Source organism: Hydractinia symbiolongicarpus, chromosome 5, assembly GCF_029227915.1.
Source record: "Hydractinia symbiolongicarpus strain clone_291-10 chromosome 5, HSymV2.1, whole genome shotgun sequence".
In the NCBI taxonomy this organism is placed as follows: Eukaryota; Metazoa; Cnidaria; class Hydrozoa; order Anthoathecata; family Hydractiniidae; genus Hydractinia; species Hydractinia symbiolongicarpus.
The window spans coordinates 25,519,392-25,545,603 of NC_079879.1; the positions used below are offsets into that span (position 1 = coordinate 25,519,392).

Sequence of the window (26,212 nt, forward strand, 5' to 3'; positions counted from 1 at the left end):
GCAAGCGTAGCATTGACAGAGCCTACCAATGTGGGATTGCAGTGTACCAACTTGCAAAACTTCGCATGCTTAAATTTTAATACGATTTCTTGGATAAGTATGTAGATCGTCAAGACTTCGAGTATATCTATATGGATACCGACTCTGCTTATTTTGGCATCTCTGGAGAAGAATTGCGAGATGTTCTGCGTTCTGAGCTGCTCGAGGAGTACGAAAAAGATGTGGAAAACTGGCTGGTGACGGACGATTACTCGAAACGCACCGGATGGTTATTCAAACTAGAATTTATAGGGTTTAGGATGGTTGCAGACACACCCAAGTGCTACTTCGTCGAAGGAAAAGAAGGCATCAAGTTTTGATGTAAAGTCAAAAAAACAAAACGAGATGATATGGCAACGATATATGAACGCGTTGAAAGAACATGTAGACACTGAAAAAAATACAGAGTTCAGAGTTTATGATCAAGGGATGGTCACATATGAGCAAAGTATGCTAGGGCTCTCAGCGTTCTACGATAAACGTCGCGTTTGAGAGGATAATGTGCATATGGTAGCTTTAGCGTTGTAATCGGTATATCTACACTACGAAGCACAACTGAGTCACCCCTCATCAGTATAAAGCGGTAAATACAAGATCAAACCTCATTTGTCTCATCTATTCAAAAATGTTTACAACATTTCTGAATAATCAAGGGTTTTCAGCGTTCTACGATAAACGTCGCGTTTGAGAGGATAATGTGCATATGGTAGCTTTAGCGTTGTAATCGGTATATCTACACTACGAAGGTTTGCCCGGTGATGCGTCGTTTGCCACACGTACAATACTCAAGGTAATACTGAATGGCTATATAAAACGTGAGAATATAGTAGAAATGTGGTACCAGGCTTAGCTCCTGGCTGAAAGGTAGGGATGCGCAGGCTAGAGCATGCCTTACCTGGAAGCGGCTGTCTAGCCCCAGTTTGTTGGTTGTATCATGCTGGGAAAAATTGTGCCAAAATGTCAGTGTGCAGGAACGGCCTCTGAAAGTTCACACTTAAAAAGGTGTGTTCGTTAATGCGTGGACCAGCACGACATTCTGTATAGAGTATCAAGACCAAGCACGGTAAGCCTGCAAAGCAGGACAGCACTAAAAAAACATCTCGGAGATGGAAAACCAAAGGTTCTGAGTGGAATACTCGCAGAACATATTTGATGTTGTTGATACTCCTGCAGAAGCCTTGCAACAGCCGGAAAAAGTAGATAAACGTCAAGCTTTGAGGGATGCTCTACGCAAAGGCAAAGGACATCTTTTACCGAAGAAGTGTACTGAGGGCTTCGTAGAAAAGGCGCCAAACGGTGCAACCGAAAAGGCATATGCGGAATATGTTCAACGTGAAAGTCATGAGAAGGGAGAAAAAACTACTAAAGTACTCTCTTCGCATGCAATTAGTTTGTACGCCAATATTGTAGGGAATGTTGTTCAAATTGATAGTGCTGAGGGTTTAAAGCGAGATATCGAGGAAGATCCAATTATCAAGGATAGTATGGCTGATTTGGGGATCCTCATCTACTCTGCCTTTGGTAAATTTCTAGCGCCCATTCTCGTTGCTGCTCATAGAATTAACTACACTCAGCTGTCCAAAAAAATATAAGCGGAGAAGATCTTAAAAAGAAGAAGAAGAAGATGGGGAACAATATTGTAAGAAGTAGAGGGCATAAAGCGATGGAGAGCCCTAGCTGAAGCTCTCCACCGCTGCATGTGCGCTAATTCTCGCCCCAGTTTTTATGACTGTATTGAGTTTTATGTTGAGTTCGTGTCGGTAGGAAGAGATTGAAGGATACATTTGTAATTCTTACCCTATCTTTAAGAATACGTTAAAAGTAGTTGTAGGGTTACATGAAGTATATGATCAATGTGGGGTTATGCCAAGTTTTGACACATTACTCAGTTATGGCTTAGCTGTGAATCGAAAAATTATAATCACTCCGCCTGCAGGTAGCTTTCCAGTCCATGTCTGTGAGTTAGAGCTAGGTGAAAAGTGTTTGAAATGTTTATATAAGAAAAATGATTTGAATTTTATCGAGAATAGTGTGAGTTGTGTGATTGAAATTTTATAGAGGTACATCTTCTATATAAGTGTAATAATAATAAATGAGCGACAGTACACAACAGGGTGCAGAACAGCATATAATTACAAAACCTATAAAGAATCCAGGTCGAGTAGCACAAGGTCATAATCTAGCAACACTTATGAAGAAGAAAGAATAACTGAGGCACTCTTCTTGGGACAGTTCAATACCAAGTACATCAAGTACCTTGTCAAGCCCATGATCAAGTTCTACCGCCATTTTATGAGCGATAGCAGTAACGGTAATTATTACAGTAGTTGTTGGTGTTTAGTGCAAATTTTTGAAGCAACAAAAACAGCAGCAGCATCAGGAAAAATCATCAGAGCAGCCGCCTCCTATTGAAAAAAAGTTCAACCTCAGAAAATAGATATTTTTAAAATGCCTTCTTCAACACTATAATAAATGACTTCCAATATAACACCACAAGAAAAAGAAATTATCGATATGCTCTATGAGACTTCACACTCGAGTATGCATTGGCAGGTAAGAGATTTTTATGGATTACACGACCCTCTGCAAAAATGGACATAACCGATATGTTGAAAATGACAGGGTACTTCGCAGCAGGGCGTGCAGGTCGAGAAATGGCTGTGAAAAAGGGGTGGATTTATCTTTTGGGTGAATTTACTTTTTTGGAACAATGTTTGCTTCCAAATAAGTAAATATAATAAACATGTCGACTATCGGCTTTCTTGTAGCCGTTTCAGCAATTAACGCATTAGCATTTAGCGGAAGTAATTACCTATTTAGGAAGCTTCCGGGTAATGGCGAAGAAGAGAGAAAGAGGCACGATAAGGCTATAGAGGAATTTCAGGCTGCGCAATCTCAGTGGGTGCGCGATAGACAAGCAAAAATGGACTGGAATAATAAACAACGAGAGCTGAAGAGGCAAGCAGGTGATGATTCGAAAGAAATTGAGATGAGTACGCGAGAATACTACATTGCTACAATTGATAAAGCCCCTAAGCTGTCTGATTTCTATGTCCCTTCCAAACATCAACAGGACGGTGAACTTACCTTCATTGTACCTAGCTCTTCCGGGGTGTGCAGCGTATAAATATTTGTAATAAAAAAGCACACATTTTAACATGTAATAAACATGTCAAAGTAAAGAAGTCACTAGCAAAACATATCGTTACAGAGGAAGATGCAGAAAAGTTGAGTAGCATTTACTATCAGCCTGAACATCTTTGGGTTGGTAGAAAATCCATCAAAATACGATAACGGTTCGGAATTTAAATCGGAAGTAACAAAACTTTTGGAAGGTAAAGGGGTGAGAATTTCTAGAACCACCACAAAGCATCATCACACCTTTACAGAGTTCGTTGAGTCGTATAACAAAGTGCTTGCAGAGGTCACTGAGGACCCAATTAGTATTGTTGGGTGAAAAACCTCAACAATAGTAAGGCTATAATGGTTGGAATGAAACCGTCAAAAGCTATCAAGTTGAAAGACGTACCACTTGTGAAAAGTGAAGAGTTCCACGTGGAAAAGCCACTACCAGAGGATGGTCTCTACTTCTATCTACTTCAACCTGGAGAAGAGCATGGAGACTAAAAAAGACGTGCAACCGATGCTTTTTGGAGCAAAAGGACGTATAGGCTGGATCGTATTGTAGCAGACCCTAATAGTCGTGTCTTGTATTATTTGAAAGAAGGGCCCAACCGTAGTTTTGTTGCAGAAGAATTAATGCTAGTACCAGAAGATGTCGAAATACCTCCAGAGCGTATCATGAAGTGGTGAAATGGTATGTTCCGCGTTGTTGTCATCTTTTAAGTCTCATGAGACTTACAAGAACCTACCTGTATATATTCCCTATACTCGCAGATAATCATAGGGGTGCAAGGTATAGAACGGATATCCATACACGATTCCTTTAATAACATTTGGCTCGTTATCGAGGTTGATGTCAACCAGTAGGCTATCTATGACTTTAATAAAATTTACATTTGGGTCGTTATCATTAAGGTTGATTTCAACCAGCAGACTTCTGAACCGGTCATAGCCGAGAATTTTCTTTGTCTTCAAATGTTCTGGAACATATTGGAGCGCTTCGGTTAGGATTCCGCTTATCTTTTCCAAATCAGCTAAATCTGATAACTTTAGTTGTTGATTTTTTATAACCTCATAACACATAACACCGTATTTGTTCACACCCGCACTAACCATATACCTAATCGTTTTATATCATTTTCTAACTCCATGTCGATCTCAAGTCTTGCGAATGTTGCCCATGCTTTTTTTCTTGCTGCTACTCTGTGTAAAAGCTGTTCATCTTCATCAATTGGATACTCAAATCATTCGTAGTATAATCCATTTCGAAATCTAAAATTTTCCAAGCATTGCGGGCAATAACCAGACACTGGCGCTGCTTTGATACAACATTATAACAAAGGTACAGAGGTATTGTAAAGATCCGTAAATTGTAATTGTACGTATGCTTCCATATTTGTTTTTATATTCCATTACTTTTTTCTACATCCATAGTGATTAAGTAATATTATTTATTTATTTTTTGGTAACTCGCAAAAAGTCACAAAATTATCGCCTGCTTACACCATATCGATACCGAACATCTCTTCGAAAAGTTCCCACGTATCTTTATCAGGCAGTGTACAGTGGTTCATGTAAAATTGTACGTGCCAAGGATATCTTCTTTGAATAGGCTCCGTGCATGTACGGCATTAGGATTGTCGCATTCAGGTTCTATTACTATCATATCAGGGTACCTTACTCTTAGAAGATTTATTCTCTTCGTGAGCTGTTTATGCTGAGATCGGATCATGTAGTGGTTATGTCTGCCAGTCATTCCATGCTCGTGAAGATCGTTCTTATCGACTACACATAGCACAGTATCTATAGGAATTCGATATGGAACATAGCGCGGTTGTAGTTGTTCGATCTCCTGGCGTAGCTCTACATTCTGCTCTCTTTCAACTTGAAGGTCATCTCCAAGGATTTCCTGAGCCGTATCTTTTTCTTTAACAATCCCAGCAAGTTTTCGCATTTCTCTAGGCAACACCTCTTCTACAACCCACTCCATAAATTGTTCTGCTTCAGGTTTACCACACCTTAAGAAGAAACAATAAAGTCCGGGTTCCGTCAGCAAAACTGTGTTTGGTTGGGTATACTCAGAGTTGAGGACACCCCCGAGACCAGTAATAGCGTCGCCTAGCTTTATACTTCTCAGGAACAAGTGGCTTTATTGCTTGTACCCCAGCCTTTCTTTATATCCTACACCTCTCCATACATCAGAGGTAACGATACATTGATCTTTATCCTGGACATAAAAGGATCGGACTTGTATTCCTTGGAAATAATCAACCATTACAAGATACATTCTTATCATGTTAATTTTTTTAAACCGAACATATTTTTTTCATGGATAGTCCAAGAAAAATTTTTTTTTTACATAAAGTAGAAAAGAGCTCAGGAAACCCAACGCGGCTGTCAAGGATAGAAAAATATCTGATTTGTTCTGGTGATTTTTAGGTCCAGATCAACACCCCAACCGTTGGGGGTTTTGAAATTCACTTCTTTTATGCATACAAACACCACTAAACTTAGTTGTTGATGTAGCTATATGCTTTAAACCGAGGGTTCCGCGGGTACACTGCTGAGTTGACATCAATGATCGTAGTTTTGTGGACCAAATCGATCCATAAAACCACCATTCGCTCGAGAATTCTATAACTCCTAGGGTGCTCCAACCTAATGTACAAGCAGGCATGTTTTGATTTTTTCAGTTGAGTTTTGATCTCTTCCCAAATGCTGATCATGTTGATTTCTTCATCAAGAAGCTTCATATCTGACCGTTCGTGTGGGTACCAGAGGAAGAGCTGCTTTTTTGTCTTCGAAGATTTTTCGGTAAAGCGGTATAAGACTTTAAAAGGAGCCACAAAGAGTGCTTTCTATGTCTGCCTAAAATCGCTATTTCAAGCAGAGATTGTCTTTTTATATCGAGATTCTCGTCTGCTATGCAGTCGTCGATAATGAACATAGTATCTTCGCCAGTTAGGAGTGACGATAGTTTTTCAATCCATTCAAAAATTTGATCCTTGGGGTAGATCAAAAATATATAATCATCTTTCCAAAACGGAGGATCTATCAAGGTAAATGCTGTTCCATTGTATAGTCGGGTAACGAATAACTATATTGTGAACATTTTTTTTGTATTCACCTTCTAGAAGACTTGTTGTGTTTTCCCACAAGACGTTGGTCCTGTAAAGATTGTAGTATGGGGCTCTAAAACAATGTCTATTTGAGCCATTTATTTAAAACTTTAATACTCGACGCTATGAAATCTACCATCCAGAATGCTCAGTTGGGCATCTTGGAGCAGATAGATATAACATTTAACATCCCCTGTTCCATCGGCTTTCTTCGTCATCTTAAGTGTGATACCGACCGACAATCTCTGTAAAGGTCTCCCAGTACCATGCAGATTATGATCAGGAGATGATCGAAAATCGATAAAAAGTGCATATCTCTCAGTCATGAATTGACCTATTGTTACCGTGGAATCATGCCGACCGAATAGATTCACAATTTGCTCAAATTGATCCTCCCCAAGCACTGCGTGCGAATATAGATCATTGGGTTCACCTTCAACAGTGATGGATATATTGTCGATCTTCGGATTGTAGAATACTTCGTTCAACCCAGAGTACGCTTTAACTTTTAACAGGTCTACGAACAGCAATAGGACACCTTTCAAACTTTTCGCAGGGGTATCAATTTGGAGATTATAGTTGGTATTCTCTTTTTTAATGGTGATCACCTTGCTTCGAAGTATTCTCTCAAAGGGTAGTGCTAATAAATTATAGCGTGATACCATAGCACTTGCAAGCCCGTCGTGGTTTACTTTATCAAACCCTAATTAATTATTGGTGATCTTGTAAGTAGTATCTGCCGCTTTTGCTGCAGTAGATCCATACGATGCAAAATGAATAACAAATTGTAACCTGTCGTGTAATCCAGGTTGGTAGAACAGTAAATATTTTGTCAATCAAACATCTTTCCCAGAGGGATACAGAAAGTATTACCATAGGCTGCAGCGATCGCTTTTTCTTCGTCTTCGCTAGTTTTTACTTGCACGGATAGTACCATCTTTAGGTTTAATACCTCCTTGAATCAAGTTGTTTTCGCGCTCGAATTTAGATGCCCAGGCTCTTACCGATATTGGAAACAATAATACGCTTCGTGTTTGACCCAGCTAGTTCGAGATTTAACAAGAGTTTAAGGCTCCGAGGAAAAATGACATCATTCTGTCCCATATTTGTTACGTTGACATATTGATTGTAGATGGGACATGAATCACCTTTACACGCTGCTTTTACGCCCTAATTGCAAACATCGTTCTTAATTCTGCATAGGGATCGAGGGTTTTTCAAAATATGTTATTACTCATAGCTAGTTTATTATTAGATGATTTTTTGTTAAAATAAAATGGATAATCCAACATATAAAGGAGACGATTTTACACCTGAGGAAAATATCCCAGCCTGGCACTAGCTCGACGCAAACACCTAAATAAATAGAAATGCAGGAGGGCACCAAGCTAACTCGTCAGATGGAACGGGTCAAACAATCGAAGATCGACGCTCTTTATGACCATCTTGAGGAGACACTAACGCTATCGACTGCGAGACAATATCATGAATTTCGAGTGGAGGGGGATCGGCTTGTCTTTAAAGGTGTAGATATAACCGGCCTTGTGTATCAAAAAAGCGGGGAATTCCGATCAGTTGGTGCAATAACAACGAACCTGAAGGTCGGCCTTGTAAGGGATCTAGGCTTCACAACTTTTCAGCTGTTGGATTACTCATATCCACCATTGTGCAAGCCTCGACAGGAGGTGGAGCAGCAGCTGCTGCTGCAGCAGCGGGAAGCGGTAGTGCTAGTAAACGTTTTGTACGAAAACAACTTGAAAGACTTAGATTTTTTTTATAATACTTGGCAGGGATAGCACTACCTGGTATCATGGGGATGCGATAGTCTCCTTCTTCTTTAGAGTTGCTGCAAAAGTTGTCAAATTTGTGGCTAAGCATTTGTACATGGCAAAAGATCGTAAATAGAGTCGTGTGTGCAAAGCAAACACACACGAATGTTTCCTACTTTAACCAGATATAAGGGATGATGAGACCTATTCCGGTCGTAACCAAGACAGCCTTGTTATCTGCATGTTGCTCTGCTTCTATTGCCTCGTGCACCTGCGGGGCCGCTAGGTGATGTTTACGGATAACGTGGCTCACCTGTGGCGGGCAGCGTTTAGTTGAGGTCTCAACAGGCTGCTTCATCTTGTTTAGATTAGCTTGAACCCCAATGTTTGCCTTTGCAGGTGCAATCAAGACATTGTTATTATAACCCTCAATTTTACCAATACGAAGATTCATATTTGAGGGTAACATGTACACGCTGGGCATGACAGCAAAATTGACGGGAGTTTGCGCATAGTGGAACACCTTTTGGTAAAGTGTTATGCCTTACCCTACATTTTCTTCTCTCCGAACCATACTTTCAAACTTTTGTTGCAGAATTTGCCTCGCTGTATAATTGTCTGCGCCAGAACCTAGCAAGGATGCTTTTGCTTCCTCCTTTGTACAAGATCGAGGATCTAGCAGCTATTATCAACAAACAGGCTAATGGAAAGGCAGAGATTTTGTGTTGAATTATGGTTACTGCCGACTACTTGTAAATGACGGATTTAAAGTTGTTATTAACAGAACACTGCAAGAGCTCATGGGTTTGAATGATCCTATTGACGGAAAGAATTATACGAAAGGTGACTATGATGTATACTACAAGAGCGATGTATACATTCGGCTGAGACTAGTTTGCCCTCAGATTGATGAAGATAATTGTTTCCTTGATGGTAAAAAATCAAAGATTCTCGCGATGCTGCCCACCAAAGAGTTAAATGCTTGGGGAGATATGCTTACATGGAATTTCGAGACTCCGACATATCTTGCTCTGAAAGGATCGACAGACAGACTCGAATTCATGCTGAGTGACGATTATCACCCTGGAAAAAACGCATCTTTTACAGGATTCACGATGCAGTTGCTTATAGAATTATATAATGAAAGAACACGGATGATACTATGAAATTATATCCTACCTTACCGTCAAGCGCGCCTGAGGATGATGAAAGTCACGTCTACCGATTAAAAAAGATTGAAGAGATTGAACAATATTTACGCAAGGACATCGAGGAACGGGACGGACTTGCAAAAAAGTTCAAGATGCATGGCACCTGGGTTCGCTATTGTGACCATGGACTATTAAGTTTAAATGTATCACTACAGGAATTGGCATTGGTGCATCAGCCACGGGATTTGTAGCTCCCTTGTCTATTGCTATGGGAGGTATTGCATTAGCCATGGGAATAGGGCAGGCTGGCCTGAGGAATGCTTCAAAAATGTTAGGCGCAAAATCACAGAAACATGAAAGTATAAGGCTACTTGCTGAATAAAAGTTAAATTCTGTCGTTGATTTTATATCAAAGGCAATCGAAAATGGTGTTATCAGTGATTATGAGTTTAGCTTAATAATGCAGGAAAAACAGCGCTATATGGTATTAAAGGAACAGATAAGGCAAAGAGTTAAACGTATCGTCAATAATATCAATGAGCGGGGACGTGCTCAGCTAGTTGCAAAGGGCAGACAAGAAGGTCAAGAGGAAATTTAAAAAAAACTTCAATCTGTACAGATTGTCAGCGGTACTTAGATAAACCCCTACCTTATTTGATATAGGTAGAAGTATAGTTGAGAGGGGTACCCAATTGGGTACCCATATGATGTCTTGGGGTTTATAGGAAAATATTCCTACAAAACTACATGCGTTTATCATCGATTTCGCAACCGATTACAACACCAGTCTCCAAATCGATCAGTAGGTCTTCATTATGTACTATACGTCGCGATTTTTTAGCAAGTTGCTGTAAATATTTTTTAAGATGTTTTTCAAATATTTTTCAAGATGTTTTTTTTAAGGAATTATTCTGCCAGGAGGGGTCATGGCTTAGATGTTGATTTTACGCTACGCAAACTTAATAAGGGTCCGTGTTCTACCGAACAACTACCGAAAAACTGCTTGCCACATTCAATAGACCGCACAGCGTAACATCTCCCTACTTTCCCGTTAACCCGGTGCAATAATAACATTCACTCGCGCATATGTAATCGCCGCTGAGGGGAACTGAAATTCAGTCTTCCGCACAAGGTGCGAGGGTTATAACCACAAAGTTACATCGCCATAAACTAGACCACTAAAAAGTGAGTGCTTTACATGTTTAGCAGGAATTGAGGTCATAGGTTATCAAAACTGAAAAAAAGTCTTAACACAACAACATAAATAAAACTCTTACGATGTATGTTTGTAGCTAAAATCATAAAATTGGTTTGTCTAAATCTATACATGGAGAACATGATATACTTATCTTGATATACTTATCTCAACATGTAACGATTTATTAGAAACAAATATTACAAAAATTAAATGCGTTTATGTGACAAAAAAAAAATAGATGTCAAACCTCAACAACACATCATTCAAAATGATTGTTGTAAATCTAGCTCTAGTCGTTTAATGTTCCTTCGTGATAATTGGATGCCGCGAGAAACTGGCTCATTGGTTATCCGTAAAAATCACGCATCGTGATTGGTTCACTACACGTGAGCGTTTCCAACAAAGTCAGTAAAGATATGTGACATCTATGACTTGCAGCTGCAAGATTTGTGCGTGCATTAGCACGACCCGGGTTTGGCAGATGGACAACGGCTATTATACATATAGAGATATTTTTATGAAAAGGTTATGATGTGAGCAAAAACGATACCCATTTTGTGATGCGAAAGTCCATCTTTCAGTTTCGTTTCAAAGTCAGAGAAACTTCAAGTAGTTGGAAAGGTATGAAACAGAAATAAGAAGTATAAAATAAATATTAAACTAAATTATACAAAAATGTTCGGCCATTATAAGCAAAGTTATAGATAAACAGAGCAAAATAACCTGCTAAAAAAGCTGTTCAAATCCATTGTAAAATTCAACCCACCAACAGTACCAACAAGATAAACACAAAATGACGTTATTATGTATATTATTTCATCAAACGACAATTTTCTGTTGACATTAGTTACACACCTTTACATTAAGCCCTTGAGTTGTAAAACTAATTTAACAAACACCGGTAATTTGCCGCACTATAAATTTTGAAATTATTTTATTTGCGTGGTAGTTATTTCCAACAATTTCAATAAATGGTTCGTTTTGCATTCAACAATGTTTTCTTTCAAAACGATCATTACAATTGACTCAATTGAACATATAGTCTAGCGGTTTCCTGTGATTTCATCTTTTATCAGTGTTTTCATTTCTGGCAGCACGCTGTTGTATATGTTTCTGTTGTATATGTTTCTGTTGTTATGTTTTCTCCAATGTTAGTAGTATTAAAATTGTTACATGGTGTTTTTCATCACAACATGTGTTTGACAACATTGTTATGGTTAGGTAATAATTACTTGGAAATAGAGAAGTAGGGAGGAGTCAGACAAAGTATAGCTGATACATCTCTACTAAAAAAACAAACAAACGAAATACCGTAAGTACTTTCCCATCACTGAGAGTATAACAACTGATTTTTATGTTTTATTTTTACTCTGTTCGATGATCTAAGACGTAGAAGTATAGCTCTGCTCGTCAAAATGACGAGAACAACCTGGATAGCATTAAGCTTTTTTTTACTTGCTTTATTTTGGAATACAGGTAATGTGCTACTTCTATATCCTATCCCCTGTCAAATTACAACCTTTTTTTATTACGTTATGTAGCAAGTTTTTAGGTGTATGGATAGTTTTACTGATAGTTTTATCACTTTTTAAAATATTTTTCTTAGAATGCGCCTACAAATATTACGAATACCAAGATGATATTGAAGACGCAGTTAATGAAGCATTCAAGATTAATGACGACTACAATGATGAGGTTGATAACGTTAATGATGAGAATGATGAGGATGCTGACGACGACAAAGATGACGATGATGATGGTGCAGATGTTATCGATGACCAAGTTGTGCAAGGTAAAAATGATCTAAATTTTTTTTGGAGCAAAATTAATTTCGTGCCATTAACCCCAAGCTTCTCACGCTTAACCCTATCACTGAGGAGATTTGAAGTAAATACCATGTAACTGAAATGGCGTCATTTCTGATCCCAATGTTGTCACAATATTGTTCAATGATAATAATAATAATAATAATAAAAAGCCACAACCTGTAAATTAAAAACAACTAAGATCAGGTATATTTTGGTCTATTTCATACCATCTTGTCCCAAAGGTCTTTTTTAAAAAAAAGTAAAAATTGAGTGGTAAAACACAAGTTTGCTAAATTACAGTTTTTATACGCATATTTTATATGCCTTCTACAACAATAAGTTAATCCAAAATGTCAAAAAGAAGAAAGAAATAGCTTACAAAGACTATAAAATCGAAAACAACAAAGTAGATCTTTTGGTGTATTGAATGTGGCTATACGCACAAAACTTTATATTCATTAAATTTAAAAAAATGTTTGTGTTAACAATTCTAAATCAACAAAAGTCAGTTTTTCAGCATGCTGATTATGTCTTTGCCCAAAAACTCCTACACGAAAATGCCAAAACCACAATTTGGAACAAATTAAGTTTACATTTTAAAAATAAGAAATTTCTGCACTTTATTTTTAGAAATCTTTGCAGGAAAAGAACTCCGTAAACCAAAAAAAAATCAGGAAAATATTTAAAATTAGTTCTTTCGGTATATTGCATGTACCTTTTGCCACAGAAAATTAGCAGAAAAAACACACGAAATTTTTTTTGATCCCAATAACGTGATTAAAATTGATTGTTTTTATAATAAATATTTTTTTTTATCCAGTAAGTAAATCTACTGAGAATTAAGTCAGTATCTTCAGTAATACCTGAGAAATCTATTGTGTGTTGACATTTATTGTAAAATTAGGAAATTGAGCAATTTTAGGCATCTTTTTAGACGTCTTTTCTTAACCCAATGTCCTCATCAAATTATTTTTTTACCTGGAATCTGCGTGTATTTAGACTTTCTACAAGTATGCCTAGTCAAAACTGCAAAAAAATATGACGTCATTCTGGTGGAGTATTTCTCTCAAATCTATTTCGTAATCTATCCCTAGAACCCATATATGACCTTAGAAACCCCTTTGTAACCACCCACAAGGACGTCTAAAAAACGTCTAAAGACCCATGCATCGAAGTCTAGAAAACATCTAAATCTGGTCCATTTTGTCCGCTTTTAAGATGTCTTTCGCAAGACGCCCGTTAGACGTCGAGGAAAAGACGTTTTTAAAACGTCTTGTAATGGACGCACTTAAGACGTCTAAAAAGTGAACAAAATAGACTAGTTTTAGACGTTTTATGGACGTTTTTATTAAACCGTTTTAAAGACGACTAGAGTGAACGCTTTTGAACGTCGTAAAATGCTTCTTTTAGACGTCGAAACATAACTTGTGTTTTTTTTGTAAAAAATAAGCATAGTATTTTCCAAAAAAAATTTGAGAATATTGTATGGTTTTTATCCAGGATGATAAAAATATTCAAGAACCTGCTTGTAAAATAATATAATTTCCAAAAAAAAGTTTTATAAGAAAGTGTTATATAACATAAGGAACAGTTGTGTAAGAAAAAAATAACTAAGCCCAGAGTCAAATAATGATTGCAATAAATACCCAAACATTATCTAAACTTTAACTTTAACCTGTGTTTACGGTTTACAATCATATATACATCTTCTTCATATTGCTACATGAAGAAGATGCATAAAAAAATAACTTTCCAAATCTAAAGAGATTTATTTAAAATCTCCAAAACTATCTCTCACGGTATAAAAATGTATGCGAACCTACCGAAAATGTACAGTTTTTCTTCAAAGCCTTGTTGTTACGAAAGTCGTTGCTTTAATCACAAAAACATTGAATTAGGAAGTTAATAAAGTACTTAGACAGGCTTTGAACTTATATTTTACAAAAATAAATTTAAACTAAAGTATATAAGGTTTATATTTAGTGCAGTGTTTCTTGTTTAATTTTATTTCAAAAATGAATAAACAAAACAGATATCTCCAGGATAAACCACCGTCCAAGTTTTAATCAAAACACATCGAAAAAAAATTCTCGTTTGAAATTGATTTAAAGGACGTCTTACAAATGACATTTTTTGCTATACCTCTACAAGACGTCTAATAAACGTCTTTTTAAATACCTTTTAAATTCCGTCTTTTATAAAGCCAAGAAAGGACGTCTTTTAGACGTCGTAACTAAACACGATATAACTAGACGTCTAAAAGAGGTTTGGAAGACGGCTAGCAGCAACGTGTGCTTCAAAGACGTAAAATAGACTTAATTTAAACGTCCTTTAGACGTCTTGTGTCGGCTTGATAGTGACCAACATACATGCAATAAGTATTTTTATAACAAATACCACATCTTATATTAATGCCAGCACAAAATTTATTCCCCTGCTTACTTATTCAATACCCCTGATTTCTTTTTTATTACAACTAAGATGAAAGTTATAAATAAATATTGAGACAAGTAACAAAATTCTAGGCAGGAAAACATTCGATGGCGTCATCCGTCAGTACTCAAAATGTTTTGTATACTTGTTGCTTCTAAAGTGTAGAGATTGAAACGGTCAAAAAAATATATATAGAAGCATGTGCTTTTGACGATCAGTTAAGGTGAATGTATGATATAAGAGCCTAACAATTTTGCTGACGTCAGCAAAGATCGGTCAAGATACGAGAAATTGTTTTGAAAAATTTGTATGTTCGTTGTTTATTTTGTATAGAGCTTAAAACGCTGTTGTATATATAGCATCATATAGTTTGATGTAAATGTGCCCCATACCCCAGGTATAATAAGGGTTAGGAACTTGCAGTCTTCACCGTGCGACAATTAGTTTACATATCACTAGCAAGAAGAACTTCTCCAGCTTGAATGGATTAAAAGAGGGTCCTAAATACAATATCGCATAATTTACATGTAAAATACAAACGCGGAAAATTTTCAAAAGTCTGGGTAGTGAGAGGAAAACAATAAATTTAACATTAATAAATTATTTTTTAATACAAAAACCTTGAACAAGTGACTAACCAACTGGATACTTTAATCAAATATATAAACACGAGTACTTTTAGTCTCTTTCAATCTCTTAATAATCATTTCTCTTACCAATCACACTAATCTCCTCGTCAATCATATAATTATCGAGATGTTGATAGGAATTAAAATAAAAAAAGCAACTTCTGTTACCTTGTAATATTTGTTAGTATTGCCGAATAAACCTAAGTCAACAACCACAAAGAATGTAATCTATGCCTACCACTTATACTGAAGACGGGCAAAGGTTGTCTCCTCTTACCTCTTACCCAACTCAGCAATCTACAACAAACAGAATCTTGCAAAAAGCCATTTCCCTACTAAATAACCCAATAACCTGAAGCAATTTATCGTCTAGTTTCGACAAAAATATACAATCATCAGCCGACAATCACTTCCTTATTTCACCTTAAAGTAGAACACAAAAACACAATATATTCAAAAGGACTACTAAATTTCCACATTTAACACCGAACAAGGATCCCTCATAAACATTTTCAAATAAAAGATTTGAGAATGTTTTATCTATAAAGCCTGACATCCTCGGTAGCTCTAAATCAATCCACAACGCAAACTTACTCGAATAATAATCTCCCATATTCATTCCTCCCGACAATATTTCCTTTTGCACTTGCAAAATGTGTCTTCCCCCAATGTAGTAAAACAAAAATTCCAAACACTATCAGCCTTATATTTTATTCACCCAGATTTTTTTTATAATGTAAAGCAACCTTGATGTGATAGTGCATACCAATATTATTTCAATTACCATCTACATTATAAATATTTAAAATAAATATTTAAGACTTACCATAATGAATTTCCTTCCCACCTATTTGCTACGTATATAAATCCGTACACCTCACACCAGCAACTAAATTATCCCAACTATTTAACTTTTTCAATCTAAATGACAACAACCTAATACCATTAAACGTACAAAGTTTCACAGTCGTTTCCCTCAAATATTTAGACACAACGAAATCAGCATCAATACTGGCGCTATCACTTTACCTATCGAAGTTGACCCCCCAACAAGTTCCATAAGCTGACTAAATATATAAAATCCCGCCTTCAAGATTTTCTCTTTACCGCCTTAGGAAACCCTCTAATCCACAATAACACTATAACACTAAAAATAATTGCACTAACCAGCCTAACCCCAATATCATAGACATTCCTAATATAACATAATACAAACTTTATTAATATGCGTAATCCTCACATACATTTGCCTACCCTAAAAATAATTTCCCAAAAATCCAATCCCACCAACAAAGAACATAATCTCCCCAATCTTCTATTCCTTGCTAAGCACATAATAGTCACTCAACTTAGGTTCTGTCAAATCCGGCAAACTCACTTATAGCATTTTCCTTAAAAGTGTTACTAATCATGCAAATCCTATATCTAAATCTATCCCTGGTTTTCGTAGTCTCACCAAAGTCTTATTACGTCTAATCCTCTCCTCATCACTACCACTACGTTTTCTTGTGAACACACCACCACCACTAAACGCAGCAGCATTAACCACAGTCGAACCAATCATCATCGCTATCTCATTCGGCATTTACTTAAATCTAAAAATAATCGAATTCCACCACAAACCAAAAAAAACAACGCAGACTTCTCATTCTCATGCTCTCCCGAAATTCAAGGATCTATTTACCTTGGCCACGTGTTGACTACCAACAACATCAGCATAATGACGGACAGAAACAGCGCATATGTATGTAAAATAAACATGAAAACTATTAACCCTAATATTAGCCCCCCTCCTCATAGCAACCTCCGAAAGCAGAGTGTTATAAATATAATCCTCCACATCATCAAGTCTGACTAAAATATCTGACGGCAACATATTTATACCATAAACCACAGAAAAATCGACTTTACTACTGGAATATTATAACAAAATCTCATATTTTCTAATATCATCATCAACAATCAATCAACGACTCTCTTAACAATAACCTCAAGCTATTGTAGATAACCCCTCCTAGCATTCGAGTAATAATTACTTCTTTTCAGACCAACCAGACTAACGATGAACAAATAACAATATTTCAGAAATCAATGTTAAAGGATTTTTCGTCAAGCCCCTACTTTTATCAATTATCCACCGTAAATACAAATAATTCTCCAATCAATCACCCTGACCATTTTTATTCCAGTACATAAAACAACCCCTCAGAACCATATCTCACGTCCCTAACAGCATAATATGCAATACAAACACTATTATGACCTGACCAATTATTATAATATTGAAAAAATGCTCTTTCACCAGGGATCTTCTCCTGAAGAGATTGTATTATGATACATATAAAAAGTTTTTAACATCTCACTAACTTACTTTAAATGTCTGGCAGAAACACCTAAGCAGAAACAGGCACAATAAATAGCAAACTAAAGCTGAACAGACCAATGACAAAAATACCTATCATTGCTCAATAATGCCACATCCACACTATTTCTAATGACACCCTAGTGACAGGCACGTGTGATACTGAAAACATAATTCAGAAACACATTCAAAAACTCAGTATCAAAAAAGTCCTTGGACTTAACATATTTCCGACGTTTATGTAAATCGTTCACTTTTAACGCATAACCGCCAATTCTATTATCATTTCTATTCCCAATCGGATAAATCACACCGATTTTTATTTATAAATATTCGTTTTCTAGTGAGATAAAATATAAATATTTCCCCTATACCAGCAAATGTCGTCGTACATAAATAATCAGCAACGAACTTTGCAGTCTCTTTAGCAGCATTAAACACCCATGCCACAAAAGACCGAATAAAACTAGGAATTGTATCTCCTTCTCTCCAATTTTACCCAATAACCCAGACAAAGCTCCCGACTGTTTCCTAATCCACTTACTTGCACCTACCACCAGTATAAACACCACTACCGTTACCACCACCCTCCATAGCTAACACAATGGTTTAGAGGCAATGGTTATCCCATGCTCCCTTAACGTCTTTACAACGTCTTTACATTTTAGATACCTTAAACGACACCTTTAACGACACCTTAATCTTTGCAGCCTCACCAGACAACTTGCTCTTTAAAATTGATATTTCCTTGTTATGCATATCAGTTCACCCTGAAGCCTCTGTAGTCTATCCTTAACATACTGCCTTATCTCAAAATAATCATCACTCAACTCAATAATAATAATAGTTTTCTATTTTTGATACTCCACATAACATATTTCACTGAATCAGTCTTTAACTCAATTCTAATACCCTGCAACAACTTATCGAGACCAACAACCTCCCTTATTACTTGCTAAACTCAAGCGTCTGTCCTTCCGTAACAATGTTTCTCACATCTCCAGCATTTTTGACAATCTCATCCACAAACCCAACCAACTCATCACCCCAACTTATTTATTTCACCTGCGTTATCCTATCCACTATCTCTTGTATCTTAATTCCTTCCAACGAATTTTGCCTTGATTTAAATTCTTTGTCAATAACATCGAAGGGAAAACTTTCTAGCCACCCCTTAGTCAAGACCTGCAACAATTTTCTCAGAGCCTTCAATTGCCATCGTTATTTGTCAAATCTGCAGAACCCTGGACTTTATAAAACAACTTATTTCCTTTTATCTCAAAAACGATTGGCAATGGGAACGGAAGAATAATCCAACCCATATCTTTTTATAAACATCGCCTGTTTTATATCTATCCACTCCGGTTCTTTAGTATAGTACCCTGACATATTAATAATCGACGAGGAAGAGGAATTTTATTGTTATATCACGAGATTATTCAAAAACACTCCACATGCATCGAACGAGATGATTCAAAACAACATAGAACTCAGGGTATTATCAAAAGTTTCAATAGAACATTGGGGGAAACATTGTTCAGTTCTCAATATAGGAAAGAGATGAATGAGTTGCAGGATGTGCTTGATGGTATTAATAAGGATAAGACTAGATTATTAGAATAATATTACGATTAAGTTAGATAGTATTTATCAGGGTTTTTAAAGACCAAGGAAGCATAGTGAATTGTTATTGCAAGTGGGCAACTCTGTAAGATATTTGCATGGGATTGTAAGTTGGATGGTTGGAAGGAGAAGCTACTGATCCAAATAGGTACTAGTGTCAATCAACCGACGTTATTGTATTATTTGTATGGAGAGAAAAGATATTTTGTAATGGAGGAATTGCTGGTCGTTTATTTTTGCTTTAACTAGTTGTCGAAAACCAAATTATCGTTTATTATGTTTTTGTTTCGATTTTATTATGCAGGTAATTGCTTGTTATTTTATGCATTTAGCTGGTTAGGTCGTTGTAATTTGTTGGCAGTTAGTTTAATAACTAGTTGGGATCTTGCTAAATAGTGGATTGATTAGATGTTAAATGATTGAGTATGGTGAATTGAGGTGGTGGATTTTCAAATGTTTTTGGAATTTTTAGGATCTAATAAAAATAATGTATCGTTTTATTAATGTTGTTGGTTGTAAAAGTGGCGATATTTCTCTAAAACCTGAAAGATTGATTGCATGTTTTATTCGTTGTGTTACAACGCAATATCTAAGGAAGCATTTTGTATAAGGAATAGATTAAAACTTCTGTAATTTTCTTCACCAAGAAACAACGCCAACACCTTATCATTAATGATAAGCGAATCAGTATTTGTAGGTGTCAGTGATACAGAAGATGCCATATTTTCTGGTGAAAAATTCCTAAGCAAGCATTAACATTACATGCCTTGGCATGGTGCTCCCGAACTGGTAAAACACCTTTCTCAAGCTGCAGAAGCCATGCAGCATTTTCTTTTCACCCAGCATTGTTCCCATGTTGCGAAGAAATCAAAATTTGTCTATTAAGTGCCATATGTTGAAAATTTGAAGCACATCCTTACAACATAAGTTGATTTTCAATAAGCAGCAACTGTGAAAAATCACCAAATGGAAGGTCATTATTATACCTGTCTTGTAAAAGACGATTTATAGCAGAAAAAGCATGCTTGGGAATCATGGGGGCTTCGTCAAATAAACACAGACTCTTTAGTCGTTTTCTGTGGCATAAGGAGAAGCATGAAAATTAAAATCAGTAAGCGATTTACCGAATTGTCTAAGTGCGAAATAAATATCTTAAAGCACCCTGTACTCAGATAATTCCCTGTCCAATTGGCGATTTTAATCCTCCGACGTAAAGGCCAAGGCAAACCAGTCCAACTTTTCATCCAACACACTTCTTCCATGTTGGATGAAACGTTGGATAAAAAACTTTATTGTTGGATGAGGTAAGATTATAGGTTTGTGGACACTTCTTTCATCCAACATTTGAACGTTTGAAAGTTTGATCGTTCATTCATTCTTTAAAAACAAAATGGCGGATGACAAGAGGTCTGCAGTGCTTGTCAGATGACGAAAAGCCAAAACGTGGTGAAAAAATATTGATAAAGAGGGCAAAATGGATATTGTAATATTAATCATAAAGGAATTTAGAATCGAAGACAGGCTCAGATTCAGGGAATAGTTAAGAATTGATGTGAAAGAATAAGATGTTCCATTTGATTTCACCTGGTCAAATGAGTAACTGTGTTTTGCCCTGCTCTACCTGTAATTGCAAATGTTTCTTATTGACACACTTGAATTGTAAACATTCCATTGAAAAATTCAAGTGTTTTCAAACTGTTTTGAACGTACTAACGTTAGAAATTTACAGAGTTTGTAGATGTTGGAAATAACATGCTACCAAACCAATCCAACAACAAAATGATGCATTAAAAATGATAGTATTAGGCCAGTGTACTGGCAACTGGTTCATCACTCGGAAAAAACAAAGGGTAAGCCATTGGATCCAAGCTCGCAGACAATATGGACATATTTCGTAATTAATCTTCTCATAATAACATCCCTGTTTTCAGGAGGAGCTTCATCTTGGCCAACAAACACTGCAGCTACTTCGTAGTGATTTGGCAATTTATATCGTCTTTGATCGCTTACAACACTAATATACATGCGCACTTAAGACGAAGAACGATTTGCAACTGTTGCCTGATTTAACTCTTCAGCTTTAATCTCAGTCATGTATCTGTAGGCAGCAGCAAAAGGACTAACTCTATTCAACAAAATCTGAACTGTTTGCATCACCTCTAGTCTGCATCAGTTGTTTTCGGGACGTACCATTCTCTCGTTGAGCGCCCTACTTGCTTCATAAATATAAAGCTGAATAAAATTTGTAATTACGTAATGTTTAACAAATTACATTTATTTGCGCATTCTTTGCGAGTAAAAAAACACCTTTGGTAAGCCGAATTTCTTCTGGTTCGGATTTTCAGTCACAGACAAACTTGCCATATTAACATATATGAGACTAGTCGATTAAGCCATTGAAAAAAAACTATTTAAGCAAGAAATAAATAAAAGTTTGTCATTTAATTTGACTGGCGTCAGCAATGACCTGTCGATGAACAAAGAACTTGTTCCAGTATTGTGTAGAGCTAGTTACTTAACTAGTCACTTATACGCCTTAGGACAGCAAATGCATGAACCATAAGAAAGTGACTGGTGAGTTTGTGTCGTGGACAACCATGATCACTCACGCAAGGTGAACTTAACTTTACTTTAGATTCACCAGTTAGCTGGTGTCTGATTGCCGCAGACACCAGCTGTTGGGTGTTAGGGAACAAAACTTAAGTCGCTCCTTTACATCATCGATCTTTAAAATGTGGTATAGCACTGCCCACACAGATTTCTTCATTGCATAAATGTTATCTGTAATCTGCCTTATTGCCATTCCATAATAGTTTTGGAGTGTATTTATTGGTTTATCAGTTAGTCTTCCTTTTCACATAATTTTTCCTATCTGATAACACTGCACCTTTTTTATTTTGTCGTAAAGTCCTTAATCTATTCCCCATTCTTTTTTGCACATGTCCTACACATTCTTTTTTGTCAATAACAATATCTGCACCATATGGTTGTGTGGCAACTACTTCATTGAAAGAGAGGTATCACATCCCCAATGTACGATGTATATCTCAAATTGTTTTTTCGATGGAACGTCCAAACATCTTCACCTTCCATAGAGCCTGAAGATTTATCGTGATTTGCATTGCAAACATGATTGTTCTTCCAATCAAAATAACCAGGTTTGTTAGTTTTACCCTCCCCAGTAGTAACAAGCTTGACATTTTTTAGATAGTGTATGCGTGTCAATACATTTTCCATTATCTTTTGACATCAGGGTTACAACACCGTTCATTGATGCGTGTCTTCCTTTTTGCCATGTCAGTGCCAGTGAGATATTTTTGGAGATTTTTTTTCTTCGTTTCTTTAGCTGCAAGGAAACTACTTTCCTTAGCAGTATCTTCATATGCATTATGCAGTACATTGTTTATATTATTGCATATTATTGTACCACCTTAAAGAAAACATTTGTATCTCTTGTAAATGATCAATTTAATTTCTGTAAAAGAAATAATTGAAAATATCATATTAGGCGTGTTAGTAACAGAATTTAACCTGTATGGCCTGATATTAATAGGCTACTTCTGAGCCAACCCAAGCGTTTTAAAATAGATAGATCGATGACGCCATCAACATATACTTAAACTCTAGCATCTCTTCAACCTTTCGTCAAAAGCACACATTCCTATACATTTTCTTGATCAGAGCTTCAAGCTCTACATAATGGAGGCAACGATTAAACTGTTTTAAAAATAATTTCTTTTGTTTACTTTATTACAAAATGAGCCGTTTATTACATAATACGGCACAAACGGGTTCGGGTTTTCGAGATTATAATGTATACTAGTCTTTAGCCCGTGGAAAAATCCACGGTTTCGCCAGTCCTTTTTATACCGCATTGCGTGTGTCTCGCTACCTGCGCAGCTAAGCTACCATTTTGCGTGACAGACAGACGGACGGACGGACAGACGTATACGGGCATTATAATATAGATAGTCGTTAGCTCGTGGAAAAACCCACGGGGTCGCCCGTCCTATAAATTAACTCGTTGCAACAAAGGGGACAGAAATATATCGCATTTGGTATTGGTGCCCATTTTAAAAATTTCGTGTTTCCGTTACTGGACACGGCTTTCGCGGACACACAGACAGACGACGGCTATTATTAAAGAGATAATTATAAGGATATATCAAGAGAATATAATGCTCCAAAATTGTTTTTCAATTTTTTTGTTTGGCGCAATGACAATTTTTCAAGAGTTACAAAGCTTTTTAAAGCAAAACGTTTCGCCATATCTAAAAAAAGTCTGTTTTAATAAAGACAAAAAGTTGCATACTTTTACAAAAACGTCAAAAGGTTTTTACTTAATGCATACGTTAAAAAAATGGGGCTGAAATAGAACAGGTTCAATGTTTTCATGTTTTTAATTGTACAAGTGACGTGTAGAATACGTTTTATTAGCTACTTAGAAATTATACTTACAGTATACTTTTTAAAAGCCAGCCTTGAAAATTCTCAACTTTGTATAGATCTGTGTTCTAATTTTCTACCAACTGTGTTTACTTAGGTGATGATAAACCTAACTTTATCTTTCCTTCGTTAAAAATAGGAGAATAAAATGTTTCTTCAAATTACACCGATATTTTTATTGGCCATTCAATATACTTTTGCGTGACTTACCACATATTTTACGTTACGTAAATTTAACAAGGGTATACTTATCAAAGTACTCCACAAACGTTTATATTTTCAACATCGATATATTATTTTTGTTTGTATTGGGTGATTCTACTTTTTCCAAGAGGAACATAAACTATTTTGAAACTCCGCGCAATAAAGGTTCTGTTGTTCCTTTTAATGGTTTACGTGTATGTTCGTTCATAATATAAGTTCAGAAAAAAAGATAGGCGAAGCAAAGAGATTATGGGCGTTGAAAGTAGTTTACGATAAAAACGTGGCTGGGAGCTTTACCTTAACCGATATTGGTTGCGTCGTTTATTTTGGCAGTGTCTGCGAAATTTAATACGTACTAAAGATAACGAGGGGACGGTTGACGTGGATGTATCCTGAAAAACCTGCAATATTCTAACTCTTCTGTGCGCTACCCATACATGATCTTATTGAACACTCCAAATTGGTTTGACTGTTACAACCCAAGCATTTCTCTTTTTAGCTTTTCCCCTTTTTACAGGCCGTTGCTGAAAAGAAAGATTACCTGAAAAATCTTCTTATCCCATTTTAGACTTCAGGACATGGCAGTTACAGTGCCACCGAACCCATAATTGCAAAACTGGTATTTCTATACAGAGATACAATTATGACTTGTGGTGTTCCATTTGCTCCAAATCGGAATATAAAAAAAGATTTAGGACAACGAAAGCTCCAAGTGTTACTGCACAGAAACGAAGAAGACGATGTTCATCTTCTCATATTTGGGTTGGTATGAATTGTGAAAAAATTGAGAAACAAATAAGAAACAAAAGAAATGATGTGTATATAAAATAGTGTGAAAATATACTATTGTTAATAATGGAAACTTTTACAATCTCTAAACGTGGTTTTGGAGTACAGTCGACACTCGATATCCCGAACTCCGTTATCTCGAGCTTTAGCTGTCTCCAACTATTTTTCCGTACCCTTCAGCTCATTTTATCACTTTATCCTGAATTTACATTTGTGAATTTTTGGTAGTATTTTATGTTTTTTTTGCAGATAATAATTTGACTAATTCTCTTTAAAGCATTGTTTTTTCTTTTAGTAACAAATACATACTATTATGCTCAATCTTTTTTCTTTGCTCCTCGTTTTCAGCTAAGCAATCTAATCAAGAACGTAAACTGTCGTAAACAATTACGGCTTTTTGATATCTCAAACTTTAAAAGCCTTCGACGCTCGATATCTCGACTATTCTTTATCTCTAACTATCGATTATTCGAATTTTTCTTCTTCGGTCCCCTAACAGTTCAAGATATCGAGCGTCGACTGTTACTTACATTTTAAGCGAAGTGAAACATGAAGTAATGGCCGACTTCGAATCCTAGATAGAATAACAACACAAAATAAGAAAAAAATCGGACTGTTTTTACTTTTAAATTGAAAGAGAAATAGCAATATAAAGCGAGTTTACCATATATGCTACATAGCCATATTCTCTTTTATTGACATTTTTAGAAAAATTTTATTACTGTATTGGGCGGAAAAAAGCAAACAGATAAATTTATCAGTAAACATAAAAGAATCAATTGACTATTCTTTAAAAATGCGACAGAGGAATCTTTCTTTAAATTGTATTCATTGCGTGCGTTCTGTGAACGATATTTCAATTTGGGCAACATTTGTTGAGATCCTTGGTCAAAGAATATGTAGAAACTAGTCGGTGGCCCGTGACAAAACTCACGGGTGCGCCGTCCTTTTTATACCGCATTGCATGCGTCTCGCTACTTGCGCAGCTAAGCTACCATTTTGCGTGACAGACGGACGTATACGGGTATTATAATATAGACCAGTCATTAGTCCATGAGAAAATCCACGGGTTCGCCCGTTTTTTAAATTTACCCGTCCCAGCAGAGTGTTTCCGTAGCAAGTCTTTCTAAATGAGGGTGGGGGGGGGGGTCCGCGCAGAGACTGAAAAAAAAAGGCTATTATTAAAGAGATAGATGTGACTGCAAACTGAATGCTTAGCTCAAGTAACGCACAAGCGAATCAAGTTATAGGCAAACAACAAGGCTTTTTCGTCATCCAGCACAAAAGCTTTATTGATTTCCTTCACGCGAGGTGGAATCTTTAAAATCGCCTGGGAAAGAGGAAGGCAGTGAACGCCGAACAACGAATAAGAACAACGGTATTTAGGCTGAAACATTTAACATCAAATTTTAACCTTTAATTTCTATTTTCTCAAAAGCCAACAAGAATGCCTCTATTCATTGTTATCCAATTTTTTGACCAATCTTTATACAGATTGTAAGTAATCTGATTATGTTGG

At 36.3% G+C, this 26,212-nt stretch overlaps 1 protein-coding gene across 1 annotated transcript; it reads left to right on the top strand.

The window, feature by feature from the left end:
- Positions 1 to 10,975: 10,975 nt before the first annotated feature.
- On the top strand, positions 10,976 to 24,990 carry LOC130645643 (uncharacterized). The gene is made up of 2 exons (XM_057451696.1): positions 10,976 to 12,191; positions 24,473 to 24,990. The coding sequence occupies exons 1-2, from the start codon at positions 11,879 to 11,881 to the stop codon at positions 24,733 to 24,735; spliced, it is 576 nt and encodes a 191-aa protein (XP_057307679.1). The 5' UTR covers positions 10,976 to 11,878; the 3' UTR covers positions 24,736 to 24,990.
- The last annotated feature ends 1,222 nt before the right edge of the window (positions 24,991 to 26,212 follow it).